General features: G+C 38.9%; 1 protein-coding gene across 1 annotated transcript; it reads left to right on the top strand.

Moving 5' to 3' along the window:
• Nucleotides 1-252: 252 nt before the first annotated feature.
• On the top strand, nt 253-14,684 carry LOC146546943 (protein NLRC3-like). Its single transcript, XM_085264816.1, has 10 exons — nt 253-946; nt 1,381-1,424; nt 2,256-2,540; nt 4,216-6,013; nt 6,734-6,907; nt 7,126-7,188; nt 8,038-8,154; nt 9,752-9,925; nt 11,357-11,403; nt 11,576-14,684. The coding sequence occupies exons 1-10, from the start codon at nt 822-824 to the stop codon at nt 12,115-12,117; spliced, it is 3,369 nt and encodes a 1,122-aa protein (XP_085120942.1). The 5' UTR covers nt 253-821; the 3' UTR covers nt 12,118-14,684.
• The last annotated feature ends 3,859 nt before the right edge of the window (nt 14,685-18,543 follow it).

The following is an 18,543-nucleotide window of genomic DNA, read 5'->3' as shown; positions in this document are numbered from 1 at the left end:
GTCCTTATCTTGTTTTTTTTAAAGAAATCTGTTCCCCTTAAGTCATATTGACTCTCTCTGACTTTGAACAGCTTCTGAGTACTGGGGCAAAGCAAGTTATTTTGTGCTTTATACATTATCTGTGCCATTTTATATTCAACTAAATCATAAAATTTCAGGGTATTCAGATTAATAAACAAAATGTTAGTTGGTTCTATATAGTTTGATTGGTTTATAATTCTTATAGCTCTTTTTTGTAACTTGAAAATATGAAGAGTGTTCGTTTTATGTCATGGGCCGTGGCGCGCGGGCACGAAAGGATCCAGGCGCAGACTCCGAGCTAACAGAAAGACACTTTATTGAAACAACGAAAGGCGACCCGGGGAAATTAGAGAGCAAAACAGAAACTAAAAACCCGGGGAAACAATGACACGAGGAAGCCGGGATCGGGACGGCGGGGGGCTGCAATAGAAAGGGGAGATGATTACTAGGGAGCCAGGAAGCGGGGAAAACATATCAGGACTGAGTTAGAGTAGGGGCTTACGATAGAACGGGACCGTGGGAGCTCGGGAGGGAAGTGTGGCAGTCCGTGGGGGCAGGAAGTCCGTGGGAATGGCGAGTGGGCCAGGTGAGCACCGCGAGATCCAGTTGAGCCAGAGGACAGGCAGGTAGCAGACGCCGAGTAGAAACCTGGACAGAAGTAGGCAGGTTAAACAAAGTTCCAAGCAGAAGAGAATGCACACTTTTCGTGGAAGTCTGGTTACCACTGTGGGGATAACTAACGGACTGGTGTGGAGCATCCGTCAGCGCCGGATTAAGTGGATCTCCGTGTAATCACCGTGATGGAGAGCAGGTGTGCTGGTGATGGCCCAGCCCGGGGGTGTGGCTACCCGAGCATCACGCATTCCACAGACACAGGACCACGGACCATGACAGTTTTATATGCATTACCCCATATCTCCAGACAGTAAGTCATATATGGAAGCAACAGAGTACAATAAAGTGTGTATAATGATTTTTTGTTCAGGACATGCTTTGTTTTATAGAGAATAGCAATGGTTTTTGACATTTTTGTTTTCACGTGGTTTATATGAGACTTCCAACTCAGCTTATCATCAATTATCACTCCAAGAAATTTATTTTCGTACACTCTTTCAATTTCAATTCCATTAACCCTTATTTTAGATACATTTTTCATTTGTCTAGTGCCAAAAATAATCAATTTTGTTTTCTTTATATTTAATGATAACTTATTTACATCAAACCAGTTTTTTAATATATTTAACTCCTTTTCCGCTGTAGTCAGAAGCTGTTCTAAGTTTTTACCTGAGCTCATATGATGTGAGACATGACTGTGTTCACTGTTTCTTCTGGTAAAATCATCTTCTCATGTTTTTATAGAAATATGATGAAAGAACCACCAATCAAAGCAGCTTCTTTAGCAGGTAGGAGATCAGTGGTTTTTCTGATGAGATCTATTGATTAATAGACCCAAGGTAGATACCTTTTCTTATTTTTTTGGTTTTTTTATTTATTCATTTATCCAACAGCATTTACATCTTCTTATGTAAATATGCATGTATTTGCCTAAAACACTTTTATGGTCATCATTACATTTCAGCGAAGGACACTGTCTCAGCTGGACTCTGGACACGCACACACATACACTTACACTGATAAGCATGCACTCATCCCCCTCCCTTTCCAAACGCCTTCGATGCTTGTTTCCTGTGGGGGAAGACGGCGGGTCTGCGTGCCGCGCTGAAATGGTAGTGCTGTGTAGGACGACTGCTGTGTTCCTTCGGATTACCCCCCACCCCCCTATCCAACCCCTGTGGCTTGTCACGTGCTCTAATGTTGTGATGGGGACATTAATGTGCTCTCTGTGCAGAGGAGGTTTTTTTTGCTTCCTGTTCTCATGCTGTCCTCCCACAGGTGCCCAGCGTGAGAAGAGGTCTCTTTTTTTCCTCTTGTACTTTTCCCACTGTCGTGTACTTTTTCAGTGTCTTCTCTGTAACGCTGCCGATCTCCGACTGTATTCCCATGTGATGTCTTTGTTGTCTGTGTAAGTCGGGGGGTCCTATTCCTCTGCGGGGAAACCTGCATATGGCCAATAAAGCATTCATTCAATTCAATTCATTCATTCATTCATTCATTCATTCAATTCAGTTCTTTCAATTCATCCACATGTGTTGCAACCTGGCTCAACCCTTCTTTGGCACATGCTTAAACATTTGAGTGATAGACATGTTTACGTGTTTTTATTTTTCCCATAGAGGAGGAGCTTGCCAGGGTGCGGTCAGCCTTTGTTTGGAGGGTGTCAACAGAAATCCTTAAACAGCTCCTGGAGGCCCTTGTAAGTGACGGTGTTTTAAATGAATTGGAGAAAGAATTGATACTGGAGAAGAACCCAGTCAGAGCAGATAAGGCACGCTGCTTCATCGACACAGTGAGGAAGAAAGGGGACAAAGCCAGCAGGACAATGATCAGATATCTTCAGACTATAGATCTCTCCCTTTTCTCTCAGCTGCGTTTATACTCTGATTCATCTGCTCAACAAGGTGAGGTCACTTTTTTTCTGCAAGAATGGTCTCTTTGCATGGTTTATTGAGATGTGAGAGAGTTAACCCTCACAATACAATGTAAGAAAAAGGAGAGGGCAAGAACATCATTCTTTGTCATACATTTGTATTTGTTAAAGTGTTGTTCACAAAGAAAACATTTTTGAAGTGCTGTGGAGTAATTTTGAAGGCCGTCATAAATCTATGGCCAGTCTGACTACAAACTTGCTTAGCAACATGTTGAAACTGACGAACTGAAAAATAATACGGCAGAATAGGATAAATGTTGTACTTGTTTTGTGTGTTGTACTTAAAGAGATAAACAAAATTATTATACTTTAGTATTATATTATACCAGAATATTTAACAAATTTATTTTACATATCTGTTTAACTTAAAATAGACTACTCAGAATCACTCTTTGAAATACATACTACGACCACTGTCTGAAAACTTTAGTTATATTTAAGGCCAGTCGTATTTAATTGTTAAAACCATGCTAATTGATTCTTAAAAAACGTCCAAGTTTCATTCATGTGACTTGAGTGTTTCAGAAATCCTTTAAGAAAAATTATTCAATTTTAAAAGTAACAATTGACAGATCCCTATTCCCATTTAAAGTAGGAATTTAATGTGAATTGCTGAGCATTTCTTAAGATGCTTCTTTTAAACAGCTGAGTTAGCAGTAGGAGGACATTATGACACTTTATGTGATAAATTTTGGGAGTAAAATGTGAAGAAGTGGCCCAGAGAACTGGAAACTTGTTTAGCCTGGACATGTGGGCATTTCTTACCTATGAAAAGCCACAAAGCCCAATATAATTTTATAAACTTAAAGATTCCTAACAGTTTTGTGATTATCTGTAGCACTCCAGACTGAGCATCACTTTACTGAATGAAGCCAAATGTGTTTTTCATGACCTTAGGGTAAAACAAGTGTACAGAATATAACAAACCAAACACAGAAAGGATGTGAAGAGACAGGAACCTCTTCATTTAGCAACCAACATTTTCAGTCCCCCTGAAAATGCTACATTCAGATGAACAGTACTAAATTTTGGGGATTAACTTACCCGGGTGATTGTGCATGCATTAAGCATTAAGAGTTCCTTTCACTGGAACTAAGGGGCTGAGCCCAACTCCTGAAGAACAACTTGCAGCTGCTTGGTCATGGAAACTCATTACATGAAGCTCTCAATGCACTGTGTTTCAGCTAAGCTAAAGGCCGCTTGAAATTTGGAGCTATCCAAAAAGTTGGGCACCACTACACACTATATGCCTGACCATCGGCAGATGCCACTCTGTGATTTTACCTGGCCTAGCACTTTGTGGCTGAAGTGTTATCATTCCCATTCACTTCCACTTTTTTAATAGATGGCAGTGAGGAAATTTCATAACAGGACTTATTCCACATATGGGACATATGCTATCGTGGTAGCATGTTGGACCTATTCTTTCACAAGTGTTTGTAGAAGCAGTCCAGATGCGTAGTTTTATACACACGGACATGGAAGTGATTAGAGCACCTAAATTCAATCATTTAAATGAGTGAGTGGATACTTTTGGCAATGTAATGCACTCACTCACTAAGTCTTGCTTCTTTCTTTGATGTTGTTTGGACTACTTTAGAACTGACTTTGATCTGCTGTTAATTATATTTATTCTTTTACTTCAGAGGCTCTTCAAAATTGTCAGCCGAAACTTAAATCTAAACTGAAGAAGAAGTTCCAGTGTGTGTTTGAGGGGGTTGCTAAAGCAGGAAACCCAACCCTTCTGAATAAGATCTACACAGAGCTCTACATCATAGAGGGAGGGACTGCAGAGGTCAATGAGGAACATGAGGTCAGACAGATTGAAACTGCATCCAGGGAGCCAGATAGACCAGAAACAACAATCAGACAAGAAGACCTCTTTAAAGACTCATCTGGACGAGATGAACCAATCAGAACAGTGCTGACAAAGGGAGTGGCTGGCATTGGGAAAACAGTTTTAACTCAGAAATACACCCTCGGCTGGGCTGAAGACAAAGCCAACCAGGATATCCAGTTCATATTTCCATTCACTTTCAGAGAGCTGAATGTGCTGAAAGAAGAAAGGTTCAGCTTGGTAGAACTTGTTCATCACTTCTTTACTGAAACCAAAGAAGCAGGAATCTGCAGCTTTGAAGACTTCCAGGTTGTGTTCATCTTTGATGGTCTGGATGAGTGTCGACTTCCTCTGGACTTCCACAAAACTACAATCCTAACTGACACTAGAAAGTCCACCTCAGTGGATGTGCTGCTGATAAACCTCATCAGGGGGTACCTGCTTCCCTCTGCTCACCTCTGGATAACCACACGACCTGCAGCAGCTAATCAGATCCCTCCTGACTGTGTTGACATGGTGACAGAGGTCAGAGGATTCACTGACCCACAGAAGGAGGAGTACTTCAGAAAGAGATACAGAGAAAAAAAGCAGGCTAGCATGATCATCTCCCACATCAAGACATCACGAAGCCTCTACATAATGTGCCACATCCCAGTCTTCTGCTGGATCACTGCTACAGTTCTGGAAAATATTCTGAAAACCAAAAAGGGAGGACAGCTTCCCAAGACCCTGACGGAAATGTATATCCACTTCCTGGTGGTTCTGGCCAAAGTGAAAAAGGTCAAGTATGATGGAGGAGCTGAGACAGATCCACACTGGAGTCCAGAGAGCAGGAAGATGATTGAGTCTCTGGGAAAACTGGCTTTTCATCAGCTACAGAAAGGAAACCTGATCTTCTATGAATCAGACCTGGCAGAGTGTGGCATTGATATCGAAGCAGCCTCAGTGTACTCAGGAGTGTTCACACAGATCTTTAAAGAGGAGAGTGGACTGTACCAGGATAAGGTGTTCTGCTTCATCCATCTGAGTGTTCAGGAGTTTCTGGCTGCTCTTCATGTCCATCTGACCTTCATCAACTCTGTAGTCAATCTGCTGGAAGAACAACAGACATCGTCCTGGTGGTCAAAATTTTTTAATGCACCAAAACTACAGCATGTCCACCAGAGTGCTGTGGACAAGGCCTTACAGAGTCCAAATGGACACCTGGACTTGTTCCTCCGCTTCCTCCTGGGTTTTTCACTGCAGACCAATCAGACTCTCCTACGAGGTCTGCTGACACAGACAGGAAGTAGCTCACAGACTAATCAGGAAACAGTCCAGTACATCAAGAAGAAGCTCAGTCAAAATCTGTCTGCAGAGAATAGCATCAATTTATTCCACTGTCTGAATGAACTGAATGATCGTTCTCTAGTGGAGGAGATCCAAAAATCCCTCAGATCAGGATGCCTCCCGGTAGATAAACTGTCTCCTGCTCAGTGGTCAGCTCTGGTCTTCATCTTACTGTCATCAGAAAAAGATCTGGATGTGTTTGACCTGAAGAAATACTCTGCTTCAGAGGAGGCCCTTCTGAGGCTGCTGCCAGTGGTCAAAGCCTCCAACAAAGCTCTGTACGTAAATATGTACTAATCCCTGTATTTGTAACATGAAGAGTGTAAATGGTGTTGCCTCCTTTTTAAAAAATGATATAACTTAATGATCATCAGAAAAAAAAATCAAATACTTCATTTATAGTTGATAACAGAAATTGCTACTAGGGTGACATGTTTTGGGGTCTTTAACCCACAGTGGTCCTGGGTCTTCAACCTAGAGTTCTGAGTTTTCATTGCTTGGCTCAGAAGCCTCAGCTTTTAATATCAGCCAGATGCACTGCTGAGCATCCCTAGCCTCTGGAGTCTCCATCGAATCCTGTGTTGCCTTTGAACTCGACGCTGCCGCCTGTGGTCACCATGCCACTGCCTGAACTGGAACCCAAACATGAGGTTCTTGTGTCAGTTGAACCTTGGCCTGAGCCAAAGCCTAAGGCTCCCATATCACCTGAACATGAACCAGAGCCAGAGAATCCCAACTAGCCTGCACTTGAGCCTGAGCTCACTAAATCTACCAGTAACTCACTAATTTAAGTCTAGATATATCAATATGATTGTGTTTCTACCAAGAACATTTCAGTGTTTTATTTATTTATTTTTTAGAGTTATAGTTAAGTTTTTCACCTGACCATGAATTGTAATATATGTAGACATTATTAGATTTTCCTGTCTAGGGACAAGGTATAACCTTTTGTGTTTACGTCAAAGTTGTTATATTTGGTTGTTTGTTTGTTTTTTCAGACTGAACAGCTGTAACCTCTCAGAGAGGGTGTGTCAAGATCTGTTTTCAGTTCTCAGTTCCCAGTCCTGTAGTCTGAAAGAGCTGGACCTGAGTACCAACAGCCTCGGGGATTATGGAGTGAAGAAGCTTTTAGCTGTGGTGCAGAGTCCACACTGCAAACTGAATATTCTCACGTCAGATAATATTATGTTTTGTTTTTTAATCAATTGACAAAATTAACCAATTAAAACATTTACATTTTTTATGTAAGTTAGAGTAAAAAAAATCACGTCTAACCTGCACAGCACAAGACAATAAGGATTCTTTAAAATGCAAGGACTAATTATTACTATTAATCCTGGTTGCATTATAACAATGTAGTCATTTGTATTGTTCATGTCTTCATTTTCAGATTAAGCATCTGTAACCTCTCAGAGAGCAGCTGTGAATCTCTGTCTTCATTTCTCAGCTACAAGTGTTCTAGTCTGAGAGAGGTGAACCTGAGTGTAAGCAACCTGCGCGCTCCAGACTGAAACTTCTTTCTTCTGGTCTGCAGAGTCGGAACTCTAACTTGAGTAATTTGAGGTCAGATCAAATAACATTTTCTTTGTCAAAATTAATCAATTAAATATTTTGACCAAGGTCATCGACATGCTATTGTATCTTAGCTTGGTGTTAAGGTTTTCTAAAGCAGTGTTTCCAAACCACTGTGCCATGGCACAAAGGTGTGCCACGAAGATTATTTTGTTCCACCTGTTTAGTACTCTAAGCAACTGGCGCGAGTAACAGGCAGAACAATTACATTTTCTTCCACTAGAGGGCAGTACCAGTACCTGCTCTAATTGCCACTAAAACAGAAGAAGACAAAGAAGAAATTACATAATATTCACGCTGTCAGTGAGACAATGCAGCGTGTCATAGCAATAGATAAATATTTGAAAAGAAAAAGTAGTCAGTCTGACCTGGGTCCTGAAGAAAATTCCAACCCAGATAAAGGCCCTAGCATGAGTAGTGGTCAGAAGAAAACAAAAAAGGTATACTGGGGGCAAACTGAGCCAATTCCGCTATGCCTGGTGCATGGGGAAAAATTATAAATATACTTTTTGTGACATTTTTGTTTGGTAGTGTGCTGTGTCATGTTTTTAATGTGAAATATGTGCCATGGCTCCAAAAGGTTGGTAAATACTGTTCTAAAGAAAGAGGACTAAATATTGCTAAACTTCATACTGCACCATATTTGTTTTATTGTTTGTCTTTTATTTTTCAGACTGAGTCACTCTAACTTGTCACAGAGAAGCTGTGGAGCACTGTCCTCAATTCTCAGTTCCCAGTTCTCAAGTCTGAGAGAGCTGAACCTGAGTAACAATGACCTGCAGGATTCAGGAGTGGGGCTTCTGGCTCATGGACTAGAGAGTCCATATTGCACATTGGAAACTCTCAGGTCAGCATTCTAACTTTTCCACTGATCATTTAAAATATAAAATATATTATTGCAAAAAGAGCAGTTTTAGAATACATTTTTCTACAATCTGATTTCTTGAAATTAGATTTTTATCTGATCTGAGTCTCACTTCAGCAGCACTTCCATCCACTTCCATATATGAGAATTTTTTTTTGAATTTTTTTTCCTGGCATTGTTGTCACATTTATCTGTCTTTAGAAAAGAAAAGAGCTTTCTTTTTTTCTCTCGTTTCATCCAAATGATCAAATTTCTGCTCTCAAATATTGAATTTTTTAAATATTTAGAGAAAAAACGCCCTAATTAACTTATACTAAAAATAGTTTTACATTTTTTATCTGTACCTGAGTGAATTTGCTCCAGGGGCTCCAGGGAATGATTATTCTAAATTGGCCACATGCCTCGTTTAAACATTGACAACTATGAATAAAGCTTGAAGCAGCGCTGAAAGCTGACAGCTCACGGATTCTGATGTTTCGGCAGGTCCGCGCTTTGTGTTTACACCCTTTTTGAGCTGATTCTGAAGCTGCAGGTTTTTATCTCTCTCCAAACAATATTGACTGAACCAGCAGCAAAAGAAGATCCAAACTACGCTTCACATAAACATCGCTATGAATTCCCTCTTAATTTTGCTGTTTTGCTTCCACCACAATAAAATCCCACTTCATGCACAGCTCTCTCTCTCTTTCTCAGTGTACTTCAAGAACAGTTTCAAGTCTAAAAATACGTTTTCTGTATTATTCGCTTGTTTTTTACGCACAAGTCTACCGTTGTTTACAGCGCTGTTAGCCGCTGTTTTTTTCCTTTTTACTTACTTCCGAAAAGAAAACCTAATTTTTGCTGTTCAATACTGAACAAATTAAAACTTTTTAAAATTATGCAAAATTGCAAAACACTTGGCTGTGTCTCCAATAAAACCTCTGTAACTTTGCTTTGCTTCACTTCAGCAGCATCAGGTAATGTTCATATGTTGATCAATGGTTTTCTTTCGTTTTGATCTACTGTAGAATATTTTCATAAAATCCCAGGCCAGGAAAATCACGTTCATGTTTTTCTGTGTTTTATCTTCAGCTTCTTTGACACAAAGGCATCTGCTGTGATACTTACACCTTTGATAAACTCTTGCAAGTGTCAGCTTTCTTTTTATAGATATAAAAATATGTAAATGTACTGATCTGAATTATAATATTTCTAACTGTCTGAGGCAAAATTTTCCCGATTCAAATCAAATTGTGGATCAAATCGATTCGGGACCTTGTGAATCAGAATCGAATCGATTCTAGAAATCAGTGAAGATACCCAGCCCTAGCTATAAGGCTGTTTGTCCACTTCCCATTCCGTCTGTCTCCGCGCCCCTCTTTCCACTCCAGATTCTTTTTTTATGTCACTACTTCATGTCCTTTACTTTTGTCTTCTCTTGTTTATCTTACACTGATAAACAATTTCAGATGAATGTTGTTGGCTGTTGGTAGTTTTCTCTTTTAAATAAAGCTAAATTAAAGTGAACTGATAAAAAGGGATATATGTTATTGTATCTCACAAACAGAATTGTTCATAATTTAGTTTTGTGTGTCTGCAGTCTATCAGGCTGTCTGATCACTGAAGAAGGCTGCACTTCTCTGGCCTCAGCTCTGAGCTCCAACCCCTCCCATCTGAGAGAGCTGGACCTGAGCTATAATCATACCGGGGACTCAGGAATGCAACTGCTGTTGGCTGGACTGAAGGATCCACACTGGAGACTGGACACTCTCAGGTATGGCGAGAATGTCTGATAGAGAAAGAAGAGCTGGAAACATATTCTGTGCTCTGCACTCACTTCCTGTTTGTTTCAGGAAGATGTGACATAAACAATCACACAATCAGGAACATTTTGCTCACAAGAAAAACACACTTGAAAATGATCAGTGAGGGATCTTAACGTAGGAGGTCTCCAAGGACAATATCTTCAGGGTTAAGTTGTAGAAACAAGTAATATATATCTCAGTACACTTAACAGTGCTGTACTTAAATACATATATCCCTTTGGTCCTGATTAAGATTAGATTAATTTCAGTATAGAGGGACCTAGGGGATATTATTCAAAGTTTACTACAAACAGGAGATTATGCTGTCCTACCTTGATCACAAAAAAAAAACAAAGACTAAAATTTTATAGTGAGAGGTGTGTAGAAGCTGACAACTACACTGAGATGTTTTCTGTAGATTCAAAGTCAAACAACCCTGCAGTATTACATTTATGTATTTCTACTGCTTTTAGAGACAAAGGTCACAATGTGCTTTGAAAAGCCAATACAAACTATAAACAATGCTCTACATAAATAAAAATAGAGATGACCCAGGTGGAAGAGACAGAGGCAGAAAGGAAATGACAAAAAGGAGCGTTTTTTGGCCCAAATACAAAACTCAAAATCAGGAAACACAATGTCAATAAAACAGAAATCCAAAGCAGGTACAGGAAACACTGGGAGCTACTTGCAAACAAGAGACAGGTGAGAGCACACTACGAACATGGACACTATGACACTGAGCTGATGATAAATCCACCATGTCCAGTTGTCGCTGTCTTAGTAATTAATATAACAACTTTTAAAGAATCAAAGATGAAAACTCTTCTAAATCCATTCCAAAGAAACCTCCTGTTTCCACAGACTAATTTCCCTTCAGATGAACAGTACACTCCCTTGCAGTGTTGCACGTGAATTATACTTTGGCATCAGATTTCCATAATACCTTAAGCAATAACCTAATTTTAATCCCAAGCCCCAACCTTAAGTTAACCTGATGTTGACCTTCTCAGAAGTGTAACTACACGTCTGGTAAATATATACCACAATGACTGATGTGGAAGGTTTCAGTGAGGGGCTAAAAAGACTTTCTGATTACAACACAAGTTAGGATATGCCTCAGAAGTGTTAATCAAGCTTAATTCAGAATCAAGTCAGTCAGTCTGATTTTTGATTTCTAGATGAAATCACTGGTTGATAAGCAGTGTGAGTTACAGAAATGAATTTTGTTCCATCACTTTGTGACTGTTGTTGTTTAACTAAAAGACTTGTTAAATACTATGAAATGTTGGACTGTTATTTTATCAGTGTCTAACAGTATGTGTATGAGAGCGATGTAATGTCCATGTGTGCATGCTGAAAGAGACTGTGCTGGTCTGATCCCCCTCTGTTCCTTTCAGGGTGGAGCCTGCTGGTGTCCAATGGTTGACACCAGGTCTGAGGAAGTGTAAGTGTGTTTTTAATGTGATTCATGAAAACAAAGCAGTACACATTCAACCATCTTCAAACTGTCACATCACTTCACATCTCTGATGTCAGGAGTCATTATTAAAGTGTCCATCAATGAACATGTGATGAATCAATAACTGCAGCTGGATTGTGTTTGTTCTCTCCATCAGATTCCTGTCAACTCACAATTGATACAAACACACTACACACAAACCTCAAACTGTCTGACAACAACAGAAAGGTGATACATGTGGAGGAGGTTCAGTCATATCCTGATCATCCAGACAGATTTGATGTATGGTCCCAGTTGCTGTGTACAAACAATCTAACTGGTCGCTGTTACTGGGAGGTCGAGTGGAGAGGAAACTTTTATATATCAGTGAGTTACAGAAGAATCAGAAGGAAAGGACGTAGTTATGACTGTGGGTTTGGAAACAATGATCAGTCCTGGAGTCTGAGCTGCTGTGATGATGGTCCTCTTCGTGTCTGGCACAATAACAAACAAACACCAATCTCCTCCTCCTCCTTTTCCTCTTTTTACAACTCTAACAGAGTAGCAGTGTATGTGGACTGTCCTGCTGGCACTCTGTCCTTCTACAGAGTCTCCTCTGACACTCTGATCCACCTCCACACCTTCAACACCACATTCATTGAACCTCTTTATCCTGGTTTTGGGGTCTTGTTTCCTGGTTCCTCAGTGTTGCTGTTTTAAACTATTCTAAATTATTTCTTATAAACTTCTTCCTCTTCAGTCCTTTAACACTTGAAACACCAGAAGGGGTCAAAATGACCCCTCCCACAGAAGCAGGAAAACAATGTCCAGGGGTATCCACTGTGACCATGGCTCACAAGTAATCAATAAAAGTCTAAGAAGCTCAGAAGAAATAATTTCCTACTGTCTGGAGAAAACCGCTCACCATCTGATGGATTATTATGTTATGATGAACGCTGACTGGCCTCAGTTCAAATCACCAGGCTACCTGTTGGACATTCTCAGTGAGGGATGCATGGTAGTTTCTTTGGTCTGGGGTATAGTCTTGTTAGAAGAATAGTTGAAGTGTCCACGCCACGTCCTAGCTTATAGCACGCCTCAGAATCAGTTTATTAGAACCAGTTTAGAAACATTTCCACATAGTCTAAATTATGATCAAAGTAACTGGACCGTCCTTTTTTTTTTTTTTATTTGTGTGTTAACTACAGATATTTAAAATCTTTGTGTGTATCTGGAATGAGTACTCTCCGTGTTTTAAGAGGGTACAGGTAAGAGCACTTCTTCTTTTATGTGAAAAAGTGATCATTTTTAAATTAAACAATTAGCATATAATATATTGATGTAGTGGTGATGGGTGCTGACAAATAACTACCTAGAAAATAAACATAAAAGCACAAAAATAGGGAAAGAAATGGGTGTGGGGGGGCACTTCACAATTACCCAATAAGATTTATAAACAAGGTTTTGGTTGTAAACCATTAAATGTTACATGTTTGCCCACCTTCTAGTGACAGTCACTTTGTAAAACATGCAACCATATTTTTGCTTCAAGAAACAGAGAGACATACAGGTAATTTTGCATCCTAATGCATTACTGCACCGTAAACATCAGTCAAAATATTGCGTGGTATTGACATTGGCAAAAAAGAAAAGTAAATAACCAAAGAAAGGCCTCTCAAAGCTTGGGCCAGCACCCCTCTGAGACCTCCATTCTACAAAAATTGTGAGAACTCACATTTAAATCATTTGAGCTGTTTCTGTAAAACTCTGTCTTGGTTTTATTTGTTGCTGTAGATAGGTAAATGTAGCCGATCACCAAATAAGTAGCGAAAACAGCATTTCTTTTCATTTAAATCTTTGTCAGTCAGAACAGTTTATTTCAGCATGAGGCCAAAACTTTTTTTTTTTGGATGAATTGTGGGAAGCTAAAACAGTGTGTTTCAGCAGAGTACTTTTTTTTATTTATTATAAAGACTTAAATTGTGAATTGTGCAAGAGTACAAATATGGACATGGATATGAAGTACTCTATTAAACTGTTACTCATAAACAACTAGACCACTTAAGTAGGATACAAGTAATTTTACTACATTTTGCAGCAGCTTAGAGGTAGTTTCCAAAACTCTGCATTATATACATAAAATGTTTGCATGTCAAAAATTTAGATTTACTGTAAACTGTAATATTTATAGAACGTAGTATTTCTTTTATATGTTTTCTTAATGTTTGTTAGCAAAAATAACTTTTTTGTTTATGAGAGAGGATGTAAAAATGCTTTCTTTTTCCCCTTCAATGCATACATACAAGTAACTAATGTATAGCATCAGATCATCTTTAGAGGTTCTTACATTGACTTGCATTAATAAATTCATTATAATAAATGCAATAATATTATTATAATATTTGGCCACCTCAGTTTAGGCGTAAATAAAGCCTAAATTGCATTTAGTCATGCTCACTGTATTAAAATGTATGGACGTTGCTTTTTGCCACTTCAAGCAGGGTTGGTCCCGAAATGATTGTAAACAGATTAATGTCTCCAGAATATGAATAACACACACATGCATAATATGAATAGACAACCACTAAATCATAAAAATCCTCAGAACGTGTGCACGTCAGGGCTGTTGTACAAAGAAGAAATTAAATAGTTGCTGGTGATAAACATCGCTTCACCTTTCTTAAAAACCAGAGTGTGACTGAAGACAGAGAGGGCTGTAGGTTATTTCAAGGTCTTGTCTGTTGTGGAAAGTTCAGAAAATTAAAGTTTTTAAAAAGAGGTTAAAAATCCAGTGTGATAAAAATAAATAATTTTTCAGTTTATGTGAAAAATAAAATAAAAGAATTTACGTAAGTGCCAGTTCACAGTTTCAGTCGTCTCAGTAGGTTTTATACGGCAAGGTGAGGTTACACAACTATAAAGAGAAACTTTAAGACCCTTTGACCAGAAGGGGCAGAAAGGAAGAAAAAAAAATACAATGAAAAATGTAAATGTTTAACATATATCACTATGAAACTTCATCATCGTGATCATAGTGGATAATGGCGATTAACATCATTATTTCTTTACCAGTGTTCTGAAATTGTTTTATTAGATATGCAAATTAGACCGCAACTGTCTAAATATGTGCTATTTTGGATACAGGAACAGAAATCTGAAAACTGCATAAAGCTTGTTTCTAAATATGTTTTCCATTTTGCTGGCTGACTAGAGTCAAACTTTTGTTCTTATCAGTTCATACATCTTAAAATGCAGTAAAAAAAAATCTGTTTTACTACAAATAAAATTATCTGATTCTTTTATTTTGGGATATTTCTGGGTAAAAGAAAAAATAGATGTCACAATAATTCTTACAACAAGCTCAGGATTATATCTGCAGAATTAGGTATGGGCATCTGGAATACCTCATTATCACTAATAGTTATTCTACTGGAAATAATCAGTTTGATTTTGGTGAGTGTGGTGCCTGGGCAGACTGGGCTGGACACCGTATCCACTTGCTGAATTTGAATTAATCAGACAGTTACCTGTGGTCCTCTGACATTGGTACAAACTGACTCAAGTGGACATCACAAAGATGTGGTATGGAACCCAGGCAGGTTAAGATCACTTTAGTGTCTAATCTGACACACACAAAAATGTTCTCACAGATAAGTTAATGTTGAAAGGAGTGCAGCACATGTCTGAAAATGGCTTTGAAACTCTAGGAAACACAAAAAACATTGGTAAGTGCTTAATTAGAACAGTATGGTACTTTTAGGTCAGCAAGGCATAGACAAGAACCACTGAAATAAATATGAGCCCTGTAAATTTAGCTTCTAAAAACAGGGTAAAACGTAGCATGGTAAAAGGAAACTTTTGCCCTCCTCCTGCAAGAAGTAAGATTAAAAGGGGCACTTGAACTTAACAGAAAAGAGACAATTAAAGAAGAAAGTAAACATATTATGATTTCTGACACAGCAGGGAAGAGTTAGTTTGGTAGACCTTGATTCAGGAATTGAGGTGCTCCGAATCCAAACTCTGAGAGGAAACAGACTGAGCTGCCGCCATGCCAAAAGTCATTTGGAAAAAGAAAAGATACGTAATCCAGGCCTGGGAATCCAGTTATGATTACTACCTTAATGCATGTAAGATAACCAGGTGTTTACATGAGTTGCAGTAATCACAGTATTGCTTGCTGTGGCTGTAATCATATTATTAAAGTGCACAGTGTCTGACTGAGACTGATAAGCCTGGAGTCGCAAGAGGCTGGAGAACAAACTTCAGATTCATGAACACATTATGACACATGGCTCTAGTAGCATACTGCTGAGGCCAGCACTTACACAATGAAGGGAATACACGGATTAGCTAGATGCAGTGGGTTGATATATTGTTCTTTAACGCAAATGCAACCTGGTCCTGTCTGATATGATAGACGCAGGTTGGGTGGACTGCAGTCACATGTGATTTAATATCATTTAAGGCCTTACAACAATATTATTATATAGTCCTGTAATGGACTGATGACTGTCAGCACGGATAGGCTCGAGATCATGTACTGGATAAGTGAGGGGGCGGAGCAAATCAAGAGGCCCTTCTGATAAAGTTAATTTTAAATAGATTATATATGCCATCACAAAAGTTATCATTATTAAGTGTTATGTAAGGAAAAGCACAAAACAAACTGTAAAATGTTACATTAAAATTGTTACAAGTAAAGTATTTAAGGTCAAAGTCCTCACAGCAGGAAATGGTCCCAATAGGAGTATGCTCTGTACACTTTACTGTACACATCCCTACAAGTACTCCGCTGGATTGAGATCGACTGTGACTGTGCAGGCCATTTGAGTACAGTGGACTCATTTGCAGGTTCAAGAAACCAGTTAGAGATGACTGGAGCTTTTGTGACATCATCCTGAAAGCATCCATTGTACTATAAGATTGCTACACTGTGGTCATTAAGGGATAGATACAGTAGCAGCAATGCTCAGATAGGCTGTGGTATTTAAACCATGCTCAGCTTGTATTAAGGAACCCAAAGCGTGTCATTAAAATATCCCCCACACCACCAGCCTCAACTCATAATGCAACGCAGGATGGAGCCATGCTTTCATTTCCTTACATTGAATTCTGACTCCATCATCAGAATGTCACAACAGATATCAAGACTCATCAGATCAGACAATGTTTATCAATTTTCTACTGTTCAACTTTGGTGAGGCCATCTAAATTTAGCCTGAGTTTCTTGTTCTTACCTGACAGCAGTGATACCTGGCTCTACATGCTGTGTTCAGAGATGCTCTTCGACATACCTCAGTTATAATGAATAGTTATTTGAGTTACTTTGCCTTCTTATGAAGTTAAAGCAGTATGACCTCTGACCTCTGGGATCAACATGCTCACTGGATATTTTCTCTTTTTCACACCAATCTTTGTAAAGCCTAGAGATCATCGTGTAAGAAAAGCCTAGTGGATTAGAACCACTTAAAAACATAAGAGCCAGATAAAAGTAATTTCTAAAAACACGGTAAAAAAAACAGCACAGCATGATAAAGGAAAACTTGTTTTCCTCTTTTATTACACAAGAAAGAGACACTTGAACAAAATAGAAACAACACTGTTAAAGAAAAAAGAAATACAGTTTTGAGTTTTTCAGAGTCAGATCAACCTGTCTGAATACCATCTGGCACCAACAATCATGTTCAAAGTCATTTAAATCATTTTTCCCCCATTCTAGTGCTCACTTTGAACTTCAGGGACTCTGTCTAAATGCATTGAATTACTGCCATGTGCAGGTGTACTTATTAAAGTGGCTGGGGAGTCTTACTATAGAGAAAACATCAACTTTCTGTCTAGCTCTTCTTCTTCTGTCATAAAAATATTTACTTAAAGCAGCCACTGGGTGGCGCATTTTACTAATATTTAAAACATAAAATTAACCAAGCAGTAACATAACAGAAATTATAGAAACAATTTTGAAACATTTTTTTGAAATTAATTTGGCTTGTTTTATAACTATTCTGGCAGTGGGAATAAACTTCTACTCTGGATAAATGAATAACTGAATGAAGGTATATGGAACTATGTAGCAAAGGAAAAAAAAAACTCTCAATATGTCTTATATTTTAGATTCCTATAAGTAGCCACCCTTTGCTTTGTTGACAGTGCTGCAAACCCTTGGCCTTCTCTCAATGAGCTTCATGATGTAGTCACCTGAAATAGTTTTCACTTCACAGCTGTGCCTTGTCAGGGTTCATTTGTGGAATTTCTTGCCTTCGTAATGGGGTTGGGACCATCAGTTGTGTTGTGCAGAAGTCGGGTTGGTACACAGCTGACAGCCCTGTTTGACAACAGTTAGAATCCATATGATGGCAAGAACCAATCAGCTAAGTAAAGGGAAGTGACAGTCCATCATTACTTTAAGAATTGAAGGTCAGTCAGCCTGGAAAATTAAAAACTTTGAATGTGTCCTCCAGTGCAGTCACAAAAACCATCAAGAGCTACAACAAAACTGGCTCACATGAGGCCAGCCCAAGGAAAGTAAGACCAAGAGTCATAAATTCATCTGAGTCACCAGCCTTAGAAATCACAAGTTAACAGCACCTCAGATAAAAACCACACAGAGTTCCAGTAGCAGACACATCTCTACAGAAGAACAGAAATACTTTGTTTGGACCAAGAAACACAAGGGATGTACATTAGACCAGTGGACATCTGTGCTTTGGTCTGATGAGTAACCCGTGTAGCATGGAGGAGGTGTGATGGTGCTTTGCTGGTGACATTGTTGGGGATTTATTCAAAATTGAAGGCACACTGAACCAGCATGGCTACCACAACATTCTGCAGCAACATGCCATCCCATCTGGTTTGTGTTCAGTTGGACCATCATTTATTTTTTAACAAGACAATGACCCTAAACACACCTCCACACTTTTGAGTAGTAGTCTGTGTGTGTTGTGTGTTTTGGAGCCTTCACTGTGGCCATAAGGTGACATTACATGAGCTAGTTTAAATTTATATAGTGATCACTTGTTGACAGATATTTCAGGATAATAACTGAAGATAAGGTTTGGTGTACCGTATCTCCTTATCTTATCTATATTTTAAAAATCACAATCTGGTAAAATATTAGTGGTGTGGGGGTCACACTTGAATCTAACATCA

The sequence above is a fragment of the Mchenga conophoros genome, linkage group LG23 (assembly GCF_057382185.1).
Source record: "Mchenga conophoros isolate Kocher_MC1m ecotype Shallow Benthic linkage group LG23, M_conophoros_male_GT1.1, whole genome shotgun sequence".
NCBI lineage: Eukaryota > Metazoa > Chordata > Actinopteri > Cichliformes > Cichlidae > Mchenga > Mchenga conophoros.
This window is presented reverse-complemented; position numbering and strand designations above follow the sequence as displayed.